Here is a 19,368-nt window from a genome sequence, read left to right as displayed (position 1 = left end):
CCACCCCCAACCTTCCTTTTCGGCCCACAGCTGTTTTGGTGGGGCAGTGCTGGGGAAGGAGGGTTTGTTTCTGCAGGGCTGGGCGGCCCTGGGGCGGGGTGTTTCTGCGGGGCCGGGAGGTTTCGGCCCTCAGCTGTTTTCTTTGGAGGAATGTGGCCCTCGCCGCTTTGAGTTGTGCAGGCCTGCTCTGTGCAGGCTGCAGTGGAAGTCAATGGTTGCTGAAGACGCTCAGCGTCCCTGAAAAATCAGGTCCTAGGGGTGTCAAGGTGAGCACCCACCACTGAGGAAATCTAAACTAGTGGACATGTTTTCAGATTTTGGCCTAAATCTTCATGCTTCAATTCCCCATCAGTAAAATGGGGATGATTCTTCCCCCCCCTCCCCCCAAACACACACGAGACACACTCAAAGGGGGTTTGAGAAGATGCATTCATTTAATGTATGTGATGAGCTTGGATACTGCAGTGATAAGTCAGTAGAGAAGCCAGTGAGTCAATAAAATCTTTTGTGGTGTTGCAATATTTGGATGTTGGGCAGTAACTGATTAGCTCCTCCTTGAGGGTAAAAGGACATCTGGATATATAGGGAGTGGGCAGTGGAAAGGGAGGTGTCTCCTTGGGGAGTGAATGGAGTTGTTTGAAGGGACGTGGGGTAGTTTTCTCCCTGAGGCATTTCCTGAAGATTTCAAGTGGCCCTATTCATAACCAGCATCACTGTGTCTAGTATGTTAGCCTTGCCATGTACAAAGCTGAAAGAGACATTCAAATTTTTGTCTATTTTTTTTATAGCTGGAAAGAGGTGACTTCCTCTCAGAAGAATGGAAAGAAAGAATTGCAAACACAAGGTACAGTAGAACAGTTGATTTTGGCTTTATGAATTTCTAATATTTGTCAGTGTCTCATAATGGAAATTGGGAGAATGGCCAACTTGTAATACAGAATTTCTATAGCTAATATTTAAAGCATATATGTGCGCTTCCATGCTAGCAGTATGGGGAGCCTGATACCTGACTGGAGGAATGGGTTTTCATGCATTCCCAGAAGTATTAATTGGAGTTCCCAGCATAAATTCCTCTTGCACAGCTAGAGTAGACCCCTTCTGTGTTTGCATTTCCTTTAGTCTGTCAGTGACTCTGGCATAAGCACCAGCTTGAGTGGCTGGTACAGCTGCTTACCTTGATAGTAAGGCTGAGCTAATTGAAATTGGCTATTCTGATGCATTGATCCTCTTGGATAGTTGAATATTCACCCAAACTGAAGATCTGTATTTAGAGATGGAGTCTTTTTTAAACTGTTAGCATACTGCTGCTGAAGAGGGAAATGTCATGGTTCAAAACACTCCTACATTTTTGTGAAAGGTTTCATGTTCCTAGAGCCTTGTTAGTAGATACTAATCATGTACCACATGATGGCTAGAAAAGAAACATTTGTTAATGGCAGATGTGCTCCTAGACCACCCCCTTTCTTGGAGAGATGGAAAACAGTTGACAAAATGGCTCATTGAAAATCTTCAGGGCTGTGGCAAATTATGGACGGTTTCCAAGACCATGTTTAAGAGCACACTCAGGAAAGGCGTCTGCCAGGCTGAATTTTGCCTTATTATGTATCCCAATTAGACTTCTTGGGCTGCCTTTTAATTTGTGGGCAGACTTGTCCCAGCCATGCAGTGTGGTGTGGTTTTGCTTTTGCTTTATTAGTTGTTTGCATCTTTACACATACATCCCTCTATACCCCTTCCAGCTCTCTTCCATTTCTTTGGAACAGTTTTTAATGTAGGCTTTAGATTAGAGCTCTGCAACCCGACAGAACCTGATTTCCAGTGTTGGCTCGGGTGGGGCTGGCTCTCCTCCGGCCTGTGGGGTGGTGCAGCAGTGGCTACATACCCTGCTTCTGTTGGCCACTGTTACGTAGCAGCACGCACACTGCAATGGACTGAGTGTGCCGAGGAGTCATAGCACCTCTCACTTCTGCAGCACAAGCAATGCAATGGGGGCAGCTGTTGGCAGGAGCAGGGCATGCAGCCACTGGCTCATGCACCCACTGCCGCACTGACTCCAAGGACAGGAGGAGGAGAGGCATCCCTGGGAGAAGAGGCAGCGGCAGCATGAATGCATCAGGTTCAGGTTGGAAATTGATTCGACCCTCTTGGGCTTGGGTCCAGATCAGGCCTAGCCTTCAGCAGACCTCTGCTATAGATTGTTTCCTATTGCACATGGAGACACTGGTAGATCTGTGGCAGTAAATGATGCTATTCTTTGTTACTTTGAATAGTATGCAGTTGATTGTCCTCCTACCAGCCCACAACCATCTCCTCCCTGCCACAAAAGTTCTTAAAGCAAAAAATTAATTTTTCATCCTCAAGCCTTAGTCATTTGAGGTTTTGTGAATGCAAATTGATCAGCATCTGCTGTTTTAAATAATTTTTTGATTGATCAATTGCTATTTTGGCCCAGCTCAATTTCCTAATAAAGTGAAATTTCCCCCTTCATTTTCTGTTGTAAGCTACATGAGCATCCTAGGTGATGGCCTTCATGATGATAGTAGCCACTTGGATTTTTTTTAAGAGCACTCCTAGCTATTTCATTTAGTTAAAGGGTTTTATGATGCCATCCCCGATCCAACAGCATCACTTACCTGATCGAAATTGTGCTTCTAACGAAGCAGATAATAGGAGTTCCAAAAGTTCAAACTCCTAAAAATGCATGTTCACTTTTGCACACGTACAATTCTCGTTCATATTTGTGCTCTCACAACCGCTGATGCTTAAGCAAGATGTGTGGTATTTATTATTCATACTGTCTGCACTTGTGGTTTAGCAGTCTGCACTGAAAAGGCAGTAAACCAAATAAGGGGAAAGTCAAGTTATTTTGGTCTCCAATGTGCATAGTAAATATTCCATCAGAATGAACATTTAAAAAAGATTACCGTGGACTTTTATTTCTTTTCCCCTTCTCCCCTTAAAATTCTCTAGTGACTTTAATACATGTGGCCATGCTCAGGAGACTTTTTTTGCATAGGGGTGGGAAGCAGGATGAAAGGAGCCCATACTGGCCTTGCTTGCCAGAAAAGTTTCCCCTATTTGTAAGAGCAGGTGTGGGCAGAACAAAGATCTTTTTTTTTTTTATTGGCACAGAGTTATTTATTTATTTATTTATTTTTTAAATTGTGGCTTTTAAATAGCTTTGGCTATGTCTCTTAAACTTAGTGCCCTTTAAGTGTGTGGTGTATGGAGGCACCAGAAGGGGAAAGAAGAATCCAAATTAGTTTCACTTGCAAAGAAATAGCAGCAAAGAATCCTGTGGCACCTTATAGACTAACAGACGTTTTGCAGCATGAGCTTTCGTGGGTGAATGCCCACTTCTTCGGATTTCGTGGGTGAATACCCACTTTGAAGAAGTGGGTATTCACCCACGAAAGCTCATGCTGCAAAACGTCTGTTAGTCTATAAGGTGCCACAGGATTCTTTGCTGCTTTTACAGAACCAGACTAACACGGCTACCCCTCTGATACTTGCAAAGAAATACAATCTTATAAAATAGATGGCATTGGCTGAAAAAAGTCCTGAAGATCTTGATCCTGCAAAGCGCAGAATATCTTCTGAGAGGTGTCAAGCATCCTTATTTCCCACTGAAGCCAGTGGGAATAGAAAACATTTGGAAACACAATATCCAACCCACAGTTAAATGCTTTCAAAGTTACACCCAGTGTAACATGTGTATTCTCCATTTGTAATGTGTCCTGTTTCTTATTGCTTGTGGCTGAAGGTCTCTTTTTTCCACTTCATGACACTTTTCATCTTTACATGGCCATGTCTTCTTGCAACTTGTTTGATTTCTCTTTTCAAGGCTTAAATATTTTTGAGGGGCGGTGAGCCCCTTGCAAGATTTAATCCCTCAACCACGAAAGACATAAATGTTTCCAGTGTAGGATAGAGCCAAAGACAACCTTAGGGATAGCAAGGCTGGTTGAGAGAGAGCTAAGAGAACAAGGTTTTCAACCCAAATGCCTTAGTATTAACCTTGTGAAAAGGCCTGTAGAATTTCACCATCATTTGTGGGGGCAGGGGGTATTTTGTAAATAAATTATTACTTGTAAATACGTCTTCAAATTACCAAAGGTATAATTGGATTCAATAGGTATCTGTCAAGATGGGCTGTCACCACTCCTTAAGTTTGATTTAACAAGTGTCATAAACATGGTAGCAGTAGGTATGTTCACATGCACTGTAAAAGGGCCACCAGGCATTATGGAGGCATGATGAACATACTTTTAATATTATGATAGTGAAACTTGCTAGTGTAATTCTTAACTTATGAATTCATGGTGCAGAAACTGCTGATCTGATGAAATGAAGTGTCCTAATATGATACTTTTTCATATGTAATGTTTCAGCAAATAAGTACTGTGAATACTAACTATTTATAGCTTATTACTTTGTGTAGCTTGCAAGTAGAAATTTTCTGTTTCTCAAGTAAAATAGCTATACGCCCTCAGGATATATAGCATTCTCTTGTTTCAGAACCATGAGCATCATTCATAGAATGTAGCTGATTGCATGGAGGTAGCAGTGTGTGTGTAAAATAAGATGCCATTTGTCTGTTCCTATTTAATAACTAGACCATTATCTTGCAGTGTTATTTTTGTGAATAATTTTGCCTTTGGTCCTGAGGTGGATCACCAACTGAAGGAGCGATTTGCAAACATGAAGGAAGGTAACACATCGAACTTAAACTCTTTTCCGTTGGTTTCCTGTTCACTGTGGGAGCTGCTGAATATTCTGCCTTTTATTTTATTTATTTTTTGCTGTGCAGTAGTAGATTCAGGGTTTACTAGCTGCTGCAGCGTGCTGTCTGTTCCTGATTTGCTATCTCTAGCAACCAGCTTCCAGTTTAAAAGTATTTTGGAATCATGAGACACCCCAGAAGATCTATTGTGTTGTTTTAAATGTTCCTACCATATCTGTATGCAAATTGTTTCTATGACAGAAGGGCATTTCCATGGCAGCACCTTTCATAATGTTTTTTGAATATTTAATCCTGAATGCGTTTTTCAGCTTTTAAATACTCTATTTATATGCAAGTTTGGCAACATCTAAAGCTCAAAGAGCTTTGTTCTGTACTTAAAATAGCACTAAGATTATATTTAAAAATTCCTAACCTGCACTAACACCTTAGATCGGTGCTTCTGAAACTGCAGTCTGCAGAGCCCTTTGTTGTGCTGTATAGAAAAACGCATTGAGAACCAAACAGTGAAGGATTGTGGTAGAAATCTTTGTCCTACAAATTTGCCCACAGATTAGAAAAGATGGAGGAACCACTTCCCTTGATTAACACTGGAAGTTCTAAACCATTAATCTTTTCATCCTAGTTTGCTTTTCACACGTTACTCAATTTCGTTGTTCAAAATGATTGGTCTCATTTTGTTTTGTTCAGTCATTTTTTCTTCTGGTTATTACGCACTATACCAGTGCTGGTATATCTGTGGGGTTCAGATACTCGGTGGTGATGATATATTTACAGTCATCTGAAGCCAGGTTGGTGGGTTCCATTCTGTTCCTTGTGGACAGCCACCACAATGGCGACTAATTGGAGATTTTACATCTTGTCTGAGTAGATAGACCAAGATCTAAATGGACTTGGAGACTGGACTGCCTTCTCTTCCTATAGGTGGCCTTTCATGACAGGCCTTAAGGACAGTGGAGACTGGGGCAATTTGCATTGCCTCTGCTCCTGCTGTATCTCTTCTGGCAGGGATACGGTTTCAGTCTCCAAGGGTGTGTTTACATTGCAAAAAGAAACCTGTGGCAGCAAATCTGAGTCTGGGTCAACTAACTGGGGCTTGTGCTACAGGGCAAAAAATAGGTAGTATAGTGCAGTGTTGACATTCCCGCTTTGGCTGGAGTCTTGGACTCTGAGACCCATGCTGCTCACTGGGTCTCAGAGCCCAGGCTCCAGCCTGAGGCCAAATGGCTACGCTCTTATTTTTAGCTCCGTAGTATAAGCCCAAGTCAGTTGACCCAGGCTGAGAAACTCACTGCGCCGGGGTGTATGGGTTTTTGGTTTTGTTTTATTTTTAGTATAGACACACTGCAAGATCAATTCAGCATGTTCAACTAGTACTAAATTCATTAGGTGAATTGTAGTTTATTGAGAGGCCATGTGGTCTCATGGATTAGGCAAGGCTCTGGAAGCCAGAATTGCCAGAGTTCAGTTGTACTGTGCCACTGAGCAGTCACTCAATCCATCCATTTCTCTTGTTTAAAATGGGGATCGTACTTACCTATGTCACGTGGGTGTGGAGTATTAATGAGGTACTAGTTGAACATGGAAAGTGTTACCGTTAAATCCCCAGGGTTTTTTTTTCTCCTGAGAAGTTGGGCTGTAAAAGCTAGCAGTTGGAAATGTCCAGCTATGTCATGATGGTCTTTAACTTGGCTGGGGTACTTTGTTCCTGTCCTTCAGACACGTGACAATTTAACTTGGTTGTGACAAATAGTACAAAAATAGTTATTTAACCACTCTTGTAAGGCAAATGTATAGAGTGGGCTGTCACAGTTCTAAGTAGTTGTGGAAGTGAAACTTACACAGGAATATTCCCTGTGAGGCCAAGCTTAGGCATAAAATAAATAAATTCCACAACATTATAGCTGTGAGACAAACCAACCAAAGCCAGAAGAGTTTCAGTATGTTTGATTCTCTAGCTTTACTTCAGAGTTGGGCTTTAGTTTGCATTTAATTTAATAGAAGCATCATGTGCCAGTAGGTAGGGGTACTGGACTGGGACTCAGGAGACTTGGGTTCTCTTCCCAACTCTAACTGGTGGCTGGGGACTGGACTCAGTGACCCAGGAGATCCTTTGCGGTCCTACATTCCTAGGACCTTCAACAAGGCACTTCATTTCTGTGACGCTCCCTGGTGGTACCCGGGGTTGTGAGGCACCTCACCACGACCTGCCCTTAATGTGAAGCAGTCTTGCCTGTGCCTGCTGTGGATCAACTCTTTGAAACCACCAGCCTCTGGCAACACAAATGCTGCCTTGTACAGTGTCACTTCCTCTGCACAAGCTAGTGATGGGAACCCCTGAACCCTGTGAGTGTTCCCTGTAGTGTCCAGCCCCATCTCCACTGAGCACTCACTGAATTACCAAGCGTACTGTTCCCAGAGGTTGTAAGATTCAGCTCAAGATCACCACTTTGCTTCACACCACAGCACTTAGATACATTTATAGTGAAAACAAGAATGATCTTTGGGGGGGGAAAACAGAGATTCAAGTGATAGTGAGTAAGAATATTAGAAACACATGGTTACATTTAAAACAAAATCATAACACTTTCTACAGACGAAACTGTTAACCTCCTGTCTAAAGAAGTCTATCCCACCCCCGCACTATTCTCTTCATTTTTATCCAAACCTGGTTAAGACCCCTTTTTCACAAAGCAAACTTGTTGTCCATATACTTCCTCAGTGAAGCCTGCCAAGGGTGTTGTCTTTATCCCCGAATATTCCAGAGCAAACCTTTGATGAGTAAACACCCCCACTTACCCAAGCGCCCCCCCCCCCCCTTACTTATCTCTCTCTGAAGTTCTCACAATCCTTCATTAGCATTCAGTTCAGACTGGTAGATGGAGAGCCCCTGAGAACTATACAATATTTAATTTACATTTAAACACACAACTGGATAATCTGTTTTTCAGGCAGTGATTAGCCCCTGGACACAGAATTTAAGAACATAATTTTCAGTGTATATACGTGACTCCCTGCATAATAAGCGTGCTTGGGTTTTGCAATGATGCTAATCAGTGTGACATCAGCTTTTATGTGAGACCTCAGGTGACACTCTTTTGGTAAGCCTCTGGCCCTATATTTCCTCAACTGTAAAATGGGGATAATTATACTTCGTAGAATGTTTTGAGATGTGTACATGAAAAGCCCTATCTAAGGGCCACCTGGTGGTACCATTATTTGAATAGCTGGATGTTGTCAGTGGTTATTTTTTTATATCTTTACCAAAAACAAACACACTCTTCCTCCGCCTCCCCGCCCAGCTTTTTTAAAGTGACTCAGTGGTGTTAGTGCAATTGCTCGTGGTTGCTATTCTGGTACTAAAATATAAAGCAATCTATAGCCCCTACTTTCTCCAAAGGGTTTTTGTCAAAGAATAGTGGTAACTGGATCACTTGTATCTTTTTTCCCAGGTGGCAGAATCGTGTCCTCAAAGCCTTTTGCACCTCTAAACTTTAGAATAAACAGTCGAAACTTGAGTGGTAAGATTGGCTTTTCTCTTTGCTTAAACGTGACTATGGTGTTCAATATATGACTTTTTTTTTTAAAGGGGAAAAGCTCAGTAGAAAGCTACTATTGTATGTTAAAGTTAAACACCAAGTTGACAGGTGCCTTCCAAATATCAGAGAGAGAGACATGTCACAGCTCTCGAAGTATTGATGAGACGTGCATATTAAAAGCTAAAGTTTGTCATCAGCACTTAATTTTATCCAGCCTGCTGCATACTGACCAAAATGGCTCCCTCTCTCAAACCCTCTGCAGCGGAGTTTACTTTCCCTAAAAACAAACTGCTATAGGAATTCAGATAAGAAGGCCTCAGAGGAAATGACCTTCAAATATTGGGTACAGAGAAAAAGTGTGGAAATTCAATTACAGGACCTAATCTCATCCAATTACTAATTTACATGGGAAATACAATATCAAATAAATATGCCTGCAAGTGTTCTAAGTCTGGGCCTCATTCCAATCTTAATGGCTTTTTTAAAAAATGGTACCTTTTAGGGAAATGCTGTCTACTTAGAGCTCATGGCACCAAAATCTGCATTTCCCCGACATGACAGGAAAGTGCATTCTCTTGCTCTGTGGTCCTTCATGCATTCATCTCACCAGTTTTTGCCCTGATGTGACACAGCTGGGGCCCAGTCTGCCCCCTGTTATTGCTTTGCTTTTAAAATCTGTCCTGTTAAATGCTTAGTTAATAAAACTGCATTGGTGACAATAATGTTACCTTCTTTTAAAGCTCTTTGTAATCCAGCTTCTTTGGGACATTCTTAATTCCTCTTCTGGAGGGGGAAAAATCGTTAAATGGGGTATGGTGAGAGGGGAGACTTTGGGACAGACCAAAAACTGTTTTAAAAAGTTTGGTTAAACTAGTGATCATACTGACTGTATCCTAAACCTCAGATTTTTCAGTATATAATGTTCATATACATTCAGGGCTGGTCTGTTCGCGTAGCTGAAGTTGAAGTATTTTAGTTCGACTTACCTGGCTGTCCTCACGGCGATGAGTCGACTGCCGCAGCTCCCCCGTCGATGCTGCTTACTCCTCCTGCTGAGGTGGAGTACGGGCATCGATTCGCGGATCGATTTACTACCCGCCGATCCGGCGGGTAGTATATATGTATCCTCAGACTCTTGGTTGGATCAGCATCTTTCAGTAGAAATAAGTATCTCTAATCTCTCCGACACAGTCATTCCATTCACTCAGGCATTTGGTGGTTACAATTTGTTATGTAGATGTGATCCAGCAGTATTCTGTAGCTAGGCTTAAGGCCTTGGTTGCAGTCAAAGCTTTAGCCTGGATATGTGACCCCTTTCCAACAAAATTAAGGCCCTGTCTATCCTGTTGTAGCTGTATTGTCAGTGGGTTCCTTGAACAAGTTATTTTGGAAGCATAGCTGGGCTCCTTGTCAGATTGAAAGCCCACTGTAGCTACTTTTACTCCAGAATGCCTGAGTATCTGCAAGAAAAATAAAAACAATACACTGTGTATAGAATCATAGAATATCAGGGTTGGAAGGGACCTCAGGAGGTATCTAGTCCAACCCCCTGCTCAAAGCAGGACCAATCCCCAATATGTATATCCTAAATATACATTTTGCATATCACAGATTTTTACCTAAACTCAAAAGTGATATGTGGAAAAAGTACAGAATTACTTAAAATATATAAATTAGATCACAGTGTTTCCAGGTCTGTTTGAGCAGTTAAGTAGCACCATATAATATGACTGAATATATCCTCTTTAGGAAAGGATTTACTCACTTGGCATTAGGGCTCTGTGTTATTCCACATAGGTAGGTAGGGGGGTGTGTGTGTGTGATATATATATATATAAATATCCACGGAGCACCTGATCAGAGTTCCTGCGTGAACTGGCTTGGCTGGGTAGAAGGCATTCAGTAGGCTAAGGCTATCTTTGCTATGTTAAAACACAGTTCTGAAACCGCTGGGTCACTTTTAATTTTGATAAATGTGAGTGGGAAATGGGGCTCACCTTGATTTCCTAACTAGCCTTTTTTCCTTCAGATATTGGCACTATAATGAGAGTTGTGGAGTTATCACCACTGAAAGGGTCGGTTTCATGGACCGGGAAACCAGTTTCTTACTACCTGCATACTATTGATCGCACCATAGTGAGTATAAACATAGGCCAGTGAAACTTTCATTTTTCCCTTGGAAGCATCGTGTTAGTCTCATACTCTGGAATTCTTGGGGTGGTTCTTTGACTTCCTTTTCCATTTATGGACATGCATTATGGCTCTTGGAGGTGGGGGACAGTTTAGTCACACAGCTTAGTCTCTTAGCGTGCATACACATATCCAAATTCCACTTCAGCTTTGTTATAGTAGCTTTTTATTCCTTCAGTGCAGCAGGCTTCTCAAAGGATGCAATTCGGTGTAGCTCTGTGGTTGTCTGTGTGTAAATAAACCAGTCATATGAAGAAATATAAATTCCTCTAGCCAGGGCCACCCAGAGGATTCAGGGGGCCTGGGGCAAAGCAATTTCGGGGGCCCCTTCCATTAAAAAAAAAAGTTGCAATACTATAGAATACTATATTCTCGTGGGGGCTCCTCCGGGGCCTGGGACCTGGGGCAAATTGCCCCACTTGCCCCCCCCCCCTCCCTCGGGCGGCCCTGCCTCTAGCATTATAATTCACTGACCTGCTGGTGCTTTTCCTATATAATAGCTATTTCATTCTGAGTAAAGACTCTATAGAGGAAATTTAAAAAAAAAATTCAGTGTGTGTTGTATAATAAATGTGTGAAGCATCTCATGCTAGGGCATCAGGATACTTGATGATAATTCTCAATCTGAATTAAACTTTGAGTTGCTTTAGCATTAGCCTAGACATCTTAAATGTGTCCGTGCAGTCACCTTTATTTTTTTGGTTCATAAACAAAGTCCATAGAAATGTAACTCTTATTTTGTGGAGAAACACTTCACCTTCATGATCTGAATTTTGTTAACATGCTTGTACAACCTTGTTTTGTAAATCTGCTCTAGTTTGCCTGTGTTATAGATGTGTATGTTAGAATGGAGATAAATGTTTTATTTTAGTTCAGTACTACAGTAGATTTGCCTCCTATTGAAAATAACCTTCTGGTGACTAGAGATATATAACACAAAGCTTTATAATAAGGATGTGCTGCATTGAAGATGATAAACCATGTTGAGGCTTGGACTGTGTCCCACTACAGCACGTTTGCTTCTTTCCAGAAAGAATGAAATGGAAATAGCTTCTTGATGTAGCTTATCAAAGGGGAAAATTGTCAGAACATCTGCAATTTTGTACTCCTGTTAGAAATCAGTGTTTTACGCATCAGTGTATTCTGATATGTATAATGACTATCTTATCTTTCCCTTTTCAGCTTGAAAACTATTTTTCTAGTCTCAAAAATCCAAAACTCAGGGTAAGTTATGTTTAATTTTTTTATAATGTATTCAGAGTAATGAAACATCCAGTATGATCGTTTTAAGCATTAGCTTTATAAAGACATCAGAGGCAGATGGGGAAATATGTTTCAAGCTCATCAAGAGGCAATATCTGTAGATAATTAATCATATTGGAATGAAGTAACTCGTGACTGCAGTGGTGCTTTGACAGCACATCCAAATAAAATAATTTTTAAAAATGTATCAGGGAAGCCGAGAGCCCTTGCAGTTTTCCACTTGCATTGTATTTAAAGTATTATTAAACGTTAATAACATTAACAGGCCAGATTTTAAGAATGTAATGATGGCTTAATTCTCCTGTCTCAATGCTGAGTCTCGTCAGTTAGGGAGTTTTTGAAGAAGGGCCCTCTCAGCTATTACTTTTGGACCTACCATTCACTTGGAAATGTAACCTATGTCATTGATCACTGTGCTTTACTGCAGTGCATGGAATTCAAAACTCAGAGGTTTTTGAGACATTGTGTCTCACTAAATGAGACATATTAAATAGTGGTGAAAGATGATGGCTTAGATGTAAACTACACATGACAAATGGCTAGACTTTTCTTGTATCAATCTAGAAAACATCTTGCATTTGTGGAGCCTCTTAATGTCAAGCTTTAGGGCTCAGTCATTGTCTTCCAAACCTGACCTCTAATGGCATTTGAGATTGGGGTTAATGGTAGCTGTTAGGTTTATGGGTTTTGGACTGTTGATTTCAAATTTGTGAGAGAGATTTTGACACTAAGCATGGAGAAAACTCACCAAATTTTGTCTTCAAATATTTGTGAACTAATCACAAACTATTTTTTGGCAGTTTCCTGCCTGCTAACGATGAAGATGCTAACTGTGAGAGAGTTTGAGTTTACCATAATCCAACCTGACTGACTTTTACTTAGTTCCTAAAGATATTATAGTTGGTAGAATTATCAACCCATTAAACCTCATCTGGCGAGTACAAGGAAGTGTGTTTGTGGAGCTCTGTGGAGTTTCGTGTCCTTAGTGACTAGGGCTATGGCTACATTAGCGCTTCAAAGCGCTGCCGCGGCAGCGCGCGGCGCAGCGCAGCGCTGGAGTGTGAGCCAAAGCCCCCAGCCCAAAACCCAACTCTCCCCCCCCAGTGCTCTCCCAGCTCCTGTGAGGAGGGAACGACAGCGAGCTGCGGGGCTGCGCGCTGGGGGCTGGCTTTGGCGCTTTGTAGCGCTGGCGGCGCGCAGCGCACTGTGCTTGCTTTTTTGCACCACTGCATGCTTGCAAATTTGCGCTAGTAGCAAAGCCTAGGCAGGACTCATGCTTTTTCAGCTGGTTTTCATCTTGATTGTCTTATCTACAGACTTGGCTAGGATTTAATTAGTCTCTCTTTCAAAGAGTTGGTTCATGACTTGATATGGTAAGGCCCTTAAAGATGCTGTAGTGATGCAACAATACATGAAATGTTGGTTATAGATAAGGCCACTGGTGTTTTAACAGAGGCTTTTTTTAAAAGTACAAAGACCTACTCATTAGGGTGGGAAAGTCTGTGGCCCTCTCTCCCTCCCGTATGGTTGTTTATCTGCATAGATGCTGTTTAGGAGACTGACATGGGAATATAGTGTCGCTCATAAAGCTAATTCAGGTTGTCTTCCTTTTCCACCTGCTATTGTGTGGAACAGGGTAAGTCAGTGTCTTCCTGCCTACTAAGAAAAGATGTTCTGTCATTTATTAATATATAAGGACTAGTCAGAGTGATTATCCTTGGCTATCCCAGAGGAACTAGCGTGGCAAGATTGGAGTCTGTACTTCAAAAGGGAGAATATAGCAACTATCTTTTGGGCTTATTTGTGGATGTATTTTAATGCCATTGTTTAAATTGCCTTTAGGAGGAACAAGAGGCAGCTAGACGTCGTCAGCAAAGAGAAAACAAGAGCAACACAACTACTCCAACGAAGGTGCGAGAAAACAAGGTCAACTCCCTCTTGGATATTTACACAAAAACATGTTCTCTTTATTATCGCGCAAGCTTGCGGGCTGCACCAACAATAAAAGCTTGTCTACATAGGGAATCTGATCTGAAAATCTATTCCAGAAGAGCTCTCTGCATGGATACACTGCTCAGCAATAAAAGTCACTTTATTCCAGAATAATTAGTGCTGTTTGTGAGCTCTTCTGGAATAGTTTATTCCAGAGTAGATTTTCTGGTCTCATTCACTGCATTAACATGCCCTTACTCTTGAGTAGGGGGTTCTTAAACATTTTCAAGGGCCATGCCACATTTTAATAGTTTGGTATGTGGACCGCATGCTTTCCCAGCCATAAATGCACAAGCTACCTCCCTTCCTATTCACAGTTGCCTAACACCCCTGTTATAAAAGCAGCAATTGCTCACATGGAAAAGTAATAGGAAAATTTTGAATGCGACTTCAGCTTTTATTTCAGTGCAGTTTAGTAGCTTGAAATAAGGCTCCCCGTGAGCAGCAAGTTTGTATGGATCAGTTTGGGAAACCCTGCTCTGTAATGGCTAGATCCAGAGGAGAGGCAGTGTAGTAGATTGAGCATAGCATACTGGGTGCCAGGGCCAATTCTAATCCCAGACCTAACCACTAACTTTGTAGCCTTAGGCAAATTACATAATCTTTGCGTGCCTCGGTTTTCTTTCTGTAAAATGGGGTTGATACTTGCTTATTTCAAAAGGGGGTGGTAAAGATGAACTGAGATTCTGCAAATGTAAACCGCTAAATATTAGAAAGCTTTTTCTCTTTAAAATTTCTTTAGGATTCTGGTGCTGAAGAAGAAAAAGTTGGGACAAATACAGTTAAAAAGACATCCCCCTCCAAAGCACGTAAGAAGAAGCTGAGTAAGAAAGGAAGGAAAATGGCAGGGCGGAAGCGAGGGCGTCCCAAGAAAATGAATGCTGCAAATACAGAGCGCAAGACCAAGAAGAACCAAACTGCACTAGAGCTTCTGCATGCTCAAACTGTGTCTCAGACACCCTCATCCTCTCCTCAGGGTAAGCTGAGGAGCTCAGCAGTTGTCAGCGGAAGAGCCTTTTTCCATATGAGTCTCAATTAGTGTCCAGGAAAGTTTTTACTCTTAAGAGTGAATGCGCAGAGCTCTTTATTCGGAGACCACAGACTTCTAAATCTTTCCAGTCAGTTTCGCATACCTCCTCTCCCTGTTTCCTATTGCATTGTGTCATTGTATCACCTGCTTTCCAGCTGGGATGATTGACACTCAGACAGCTGGCTGCTAATGTTAATCCAGACGTCTCCAGAAAGCGGGGCGGTAGAACAGCGGGGTTGGCAGAGTTTGCCTTCACCGATGTGTTGGGCACAAATCCTGAGTGTATTTCGAAAGCTGATCTGTTGCATGAGAGGGACTTAGCCAAGTTACCGGGTCCTGTGCTGTAAAAAAAAACATTCCCTGATGGCAAAGGGCATCTTCCTCATTTGCTATGTTTCATTATTAAAATGTGGTCTGCATTACTTTCTCCTCTAGATGCATACAAGTCACCTCATAGTCCATATTACCAACTACCTCCTAAAGTGCAACGGCATTCATCTAACCAACTGTTGGTGACTCCTACCCCACCTGCACTACAGAAGCTGCTAGGTAAGAGTTCCCCTCCTGATGCATAGAGAATGAAAGGAGTAAATAATGGGTTGATCACAGTTTGCTGTCTGGGTGGTGGTTGTAATGTATCACATTGCTGTGCTATAAAGATTCAAGGCAAACTGAAACATTAAAGCTTTAATTTTGGGGGAAGGAAGGTATATTTTAATATAAGACAGTGAAGCGCAAAATATATTGGTAATGGGATATGGAGTATTTCACCTGAGGTCCCCTAAAATCAGTACTCTGGCAGCTGTTTGGCCTTTGTGAAACGGGTTGAGGGGGGTGTCTTATTTTGTTTCCTACATAACAAATGGCCTGATATCCCCTTTGTTGGCAATTCCAGCAGAGGACTGAACGTGCCATGCAAGGCCATTTTGCTCTTAGGGATAGTCCCTTCAGAATAATGATGAGGTCCACTGGGGCATGGGCAAAAGTGGTGCATGCTGTATGTATCTTGTAGATAAATCAGATTTAGTCTCCATTGCCTTTTTAAATGGGGTATTTCACTAGCACTAAAACACAAGTCAATAAAATGTCATTTTAAAAATTTGGACCATGTTGGCAACAATGTTGCTTTTTACTAGAACCTTTACACTGAAGATGCTAAACCTCTGATAACTAAGGAGAGGTTGTTCCTACAGCGAGTCTTTGTCTTGCATACATAACATTGCAGAAGGGAAGGGAGCACCTGCCAGCTCTCTTCCAGCCTCCACCATTGCCAGTGTGTCCGTTCTTTTGCATGTTGCTAAAGTTGAAGCTTTGGTCTACGTTTACTGCATTTGGCTGGGTTTCAGCTCTCATGTGGCACAAGAGAAAAGGAGCCTGGGTTCATCAGGAAGCCGTACTACTTTCCCAGACAGACACTGCTTGTCCAGAAACAACTCTGCATTATTTTAAAATAAGATAGTGCTTTAACTTAATGAATAAGGAATATGGGGGGCAGAACTGTGTTTTCGCAGAACCAGAAAGCAAAGTAGGAAAACAAAATCAGATGCTCTCAGGGTTTTGGAGGACAGTGAGGCTATAATGGTCAGGGAGTCTGTTGCAGATGTTAAAGATGGCGTGAGGAAAAGATTTGGCGTTCTTTCTAGGGGGAGACCTGGAGAGCAGTAAGATGAGTTAAAATGGCAAAGTATAGGAAGCAACAAGGGGTGAGTTCTATGTAAGAAACAGCGCCTTGAAGGTTAGGAAGAAATTGGAAGTCAGTGAAGAGATCAAGGAATGTACTGTCATGGTGGGAGGGAATTGATGAGAAAGATGACTTTAGCCATGGCTTGATGGATAGACTTGAGGGGTGCATTGTGATTAGGGAGATTACAGTTAATTAAGGGAAGACCTGCCCAGAGCATGGACCAAGGGTTTGGCAGTGAGGATGGAGAGGAAGAGGGAGAATTTTGGGGTATTGTAAAGAACAAGTAGAGTTTATCAGCTATTTAGCTGTGAAGGAGAAGGAGTAGAATGACGCCAGGCTGTGAGACTGGAAGGATGCTGGAGCACTCTGAGTGCATTTCTATCATGATTATAATGGGTTGCCTGTTTTATTGCTCCTGCTTGCATTAAAGTCCATTAAGAAACTCCTTTTTCAACACGCACACATAATTAGGGTCCATCAGCTTCCTGTCTGCTTCCTGAAAATGTGCTCTTAGAAATGTTATAATGAGGGAGCTAATCTATGTGGTTAATGGATGAGACACAGACCAGCTAAGACTCTAAGTAATATGCTATTGGAGAAAGTTCCAGGTTAGTTTTCTTAAAACATTATTTTTCCTGCAAAGGAAAGCACATTACTGGAATAACCATTCCTAGAGCAAAAGATAGTGCAAAACTATTGTATTTAAAATAACTGAGCTCAGCCTGCATTGTAACTAGGAGCTTTCAGCATTCACCAAAGTGAGCACTAGAGCGTCAGTGTTATCCACGCAAAAGGCAGCAGAGAGAAACCGTAGTCCAAAATGTGAGTCTTCAATTGTTTTTCCTCCCCTTCCGCCAAATAAAGTTGTCATCCACGTATTTGTGTTACAGACTCTTTTAAGATCCAATACATGCAGTTCATGGCGTACATGAAAACTCCTCAGTACAAAGCAAACCTACAACAGTTACTGGAGCAGGAAAAGGTGAGTGTCCTTTTTTTTTTTTAAATTGGTCTCCTGACAATTTCTAGCTATAGGTGTACAGCCTCTGCATCCCCTTCCGTAGATATTTGAGAAAATGCCACAGAGACCCAGAATTCCGGATTTGTATTTACCTAATTCACTGTAGCCCCTGACAGAGTTAAAGGGCCCTGCTTAAGAAAGACAATGCCTTTTTGGTTAAGGCACAGGACTGTGAGTCCTGTTTTCTTTTCTCAGCCATGCCACTAATTTACTGTGTGACCTTGATGAAGTTTCTTTGCCTCTCTGTCCCTGTTTCCCCTGTAAAATGGGGTTAATGTTCACTTTTTTTCACAGGATTGTCCAGATTTAATTCATTGTTAAATTCCTTTTTGTTAAACTCTGTTAAATATGGTTGCGCTATTTGCCTGAATATGGGATCACCTGTACAGATGAAAATGAGGGTTCTCCCAACACTAAACAATAGCAGACAGATAGCACTTAGAAACGTGACTTTGAAGAGAAAGTAGTGTCACACTTTAAAGTGCCACCGTTTCAACAACAGTTCTTTCCTTGATGAGCTTCAGGAGAGGAGGTGACCAAAAGTTACATGAGATGGTCTTTTCCAATCTCTGTCAGGTAATTGTGGCTCAGTAAGTACTATTCTGAGATCGCAGATGGGTCATATGGGACAATAAAATTGTGCTAGAGAATATAAAATAGCCCTTATTCTGGTTTTCTGGAATAGTGTCCATTGAAAGCTAATCCCTCAGAGTCAAAATGCCTACTACAGTAGTATGTGCAGAAACCAGGAACTGGAATGAACCCTAGACTATAACCCTCAAACTAATTTAACATCAAGAAGTTGGTTTGTTCACCTTATAATAAATGGAAGAACTAAAACAAAAAGTAAAGGAATAGCTAACAGTCAACAGCAGGTTGGATAAAATAGCCATAAGTCCCTGAATAGGTGTTGGGGCATGTTATAAAAACCTAGAGGGATCTTTGTAAGGTGCTTGAGGGCCTAATGGAAAGTGTGATCGTTGTAAAAAGTTATTATGCATGAGCTTCCAGCTACAGCCGAGCAAACAAGTATTTGGTGCAATAGCTGAACCAAAAAAACCCACCCCTTGATTGTTTTGAGCCCAAACTGATTTTTTTTCCCTGGTATTTTTTTTCCCCTCAACAAAATGAAACATCAAAACTTTTGCTTGGGTTGATTCAAACAAAATGTTGAGTCCAGCTGACATTTCTGAAACTTTTCAGGTTTTTTGGCTAATACTGTTTACTGAATTTGCAAATAGTTTCTGTGCCTGAAAAAAAATGCGTTTTTGGATAAAATTAATAAATACTTGCTGAGGAAAAAAGTCTCCCAGCCAGTATTCTGCTGCAGTAGAGCTCTCTGTCCAGCAGAGGGAGTACAAGTTCACTAACCAAATATCTTTTCCTTCATGATTTTGCCCGTTCGGGAATTAATTAATGCCCTTGTAAATAGGGATTACAAGTATGGAACCAGAATAATGGTTCCTCTACACAACTCTGCCTACACAGTAAAATTCTAACCCTCAACGCCTTGGGTCTTCCATTTTTAGGCCTCTGGCAGTCTCAGAGAAGAATGCTGCTGGATTATTCCTGGGATGTGGTGGGTTTTATGAGATGCGCAATTCAGGGTAATAGCGCAAAGTTTCACAGGCTTTATAGAATTTGCACTGTTCTCCAGATGGGAAGGCTGGTGTTACCCCTTGGCTGAGAATAGCCAAATGCCACTTGCTGCATTCACTGTGCAAGAAGTGCTTTGAGCCATTGTCAGTGATGTTTGACAGTCTCCTACCGCTTCGGCTTATGGTCCCCTAAGAAACGGGACAAAAAAATCCTTCGGTTCACATGTTTGGTGTCAGGAAAATGGGCAGCATAAAGTTAATTCTGTCCACTTGCACAGCCTATTGTGCTGTATACTGGAGTTGTGATTTC

The 19,368-nt window shown here is 41.7% G+C and overlaps 1 protein-coding gene across 7 annotated transcripts in view; it reads left to right on the top strand.

Annotated features, from left to right (window-relative positions):
• Positions 1-19,368, top strand: part of DOT1L (DOT1 like histone lysine methyltransferase) — a 96,881-nt gene that overhangs the window by 54,258 nt on the left and 23,255 nt on the right. For 6 of the 7 annotated variants that reach the window (XM_039515532.1, XM_039515533.1, XM_039515528.1 and 3 more), the window contains 9 exons: positions 789-844; positions 4,632-4,711; positions 8,194-8,262; positions 10,310-10,416; positions 11,653-11,694; positions 13,576-13,659; positions 14,468-14,702; positions 15,191-15,304; positions 17,330-17,421. In XM_039515532.1, the coding sequence (XP_039371466.1) occupies positions 789-844; positions 4,632-4,711; positions 8,194-8,262; positions 10,310-10,416; positions 11,653-11,694; positions 13,576-13,659; positions 14,468-14,702; positions 15,191-15,304; positions 17,330-17,421 (879 nt within the window). The remainder of the gene's footprint in view (positions 1-788; positions 845-4,631; positions 4,712-8,193; positions 8,263-10,309; positions 10,417-11,652; positions 11,695-13,575; positions 13,660-14,467; positions 14,703-15,190; positions 15,305-17,329; positions 17,422-19,368) is intronic. The other variant, XM_039515529.1, reaches the window with a different exon arrangement.

The sequence above is a fragment of the Mauremys reevesii genome, linkage group 26 (genome assembly GCF_016161935.1).
Source record: "Mauremys reevesii isolate NIE-2019 linkage group 26, ASM1616193v1, whole genome shotgun sequence".
Classification (NCBI taxonomy): domain Eukaryota; kingdom Metazoa; phylum Chordata; order Testudines; family Geoemydidae; genus Mauremys; species Mauremys reevesii.
The sequence above is the reverse complement of the archived record's forward strand: the minus strand, read 5'-3'. Positions and strand labels throughout refer to the sequence as shown.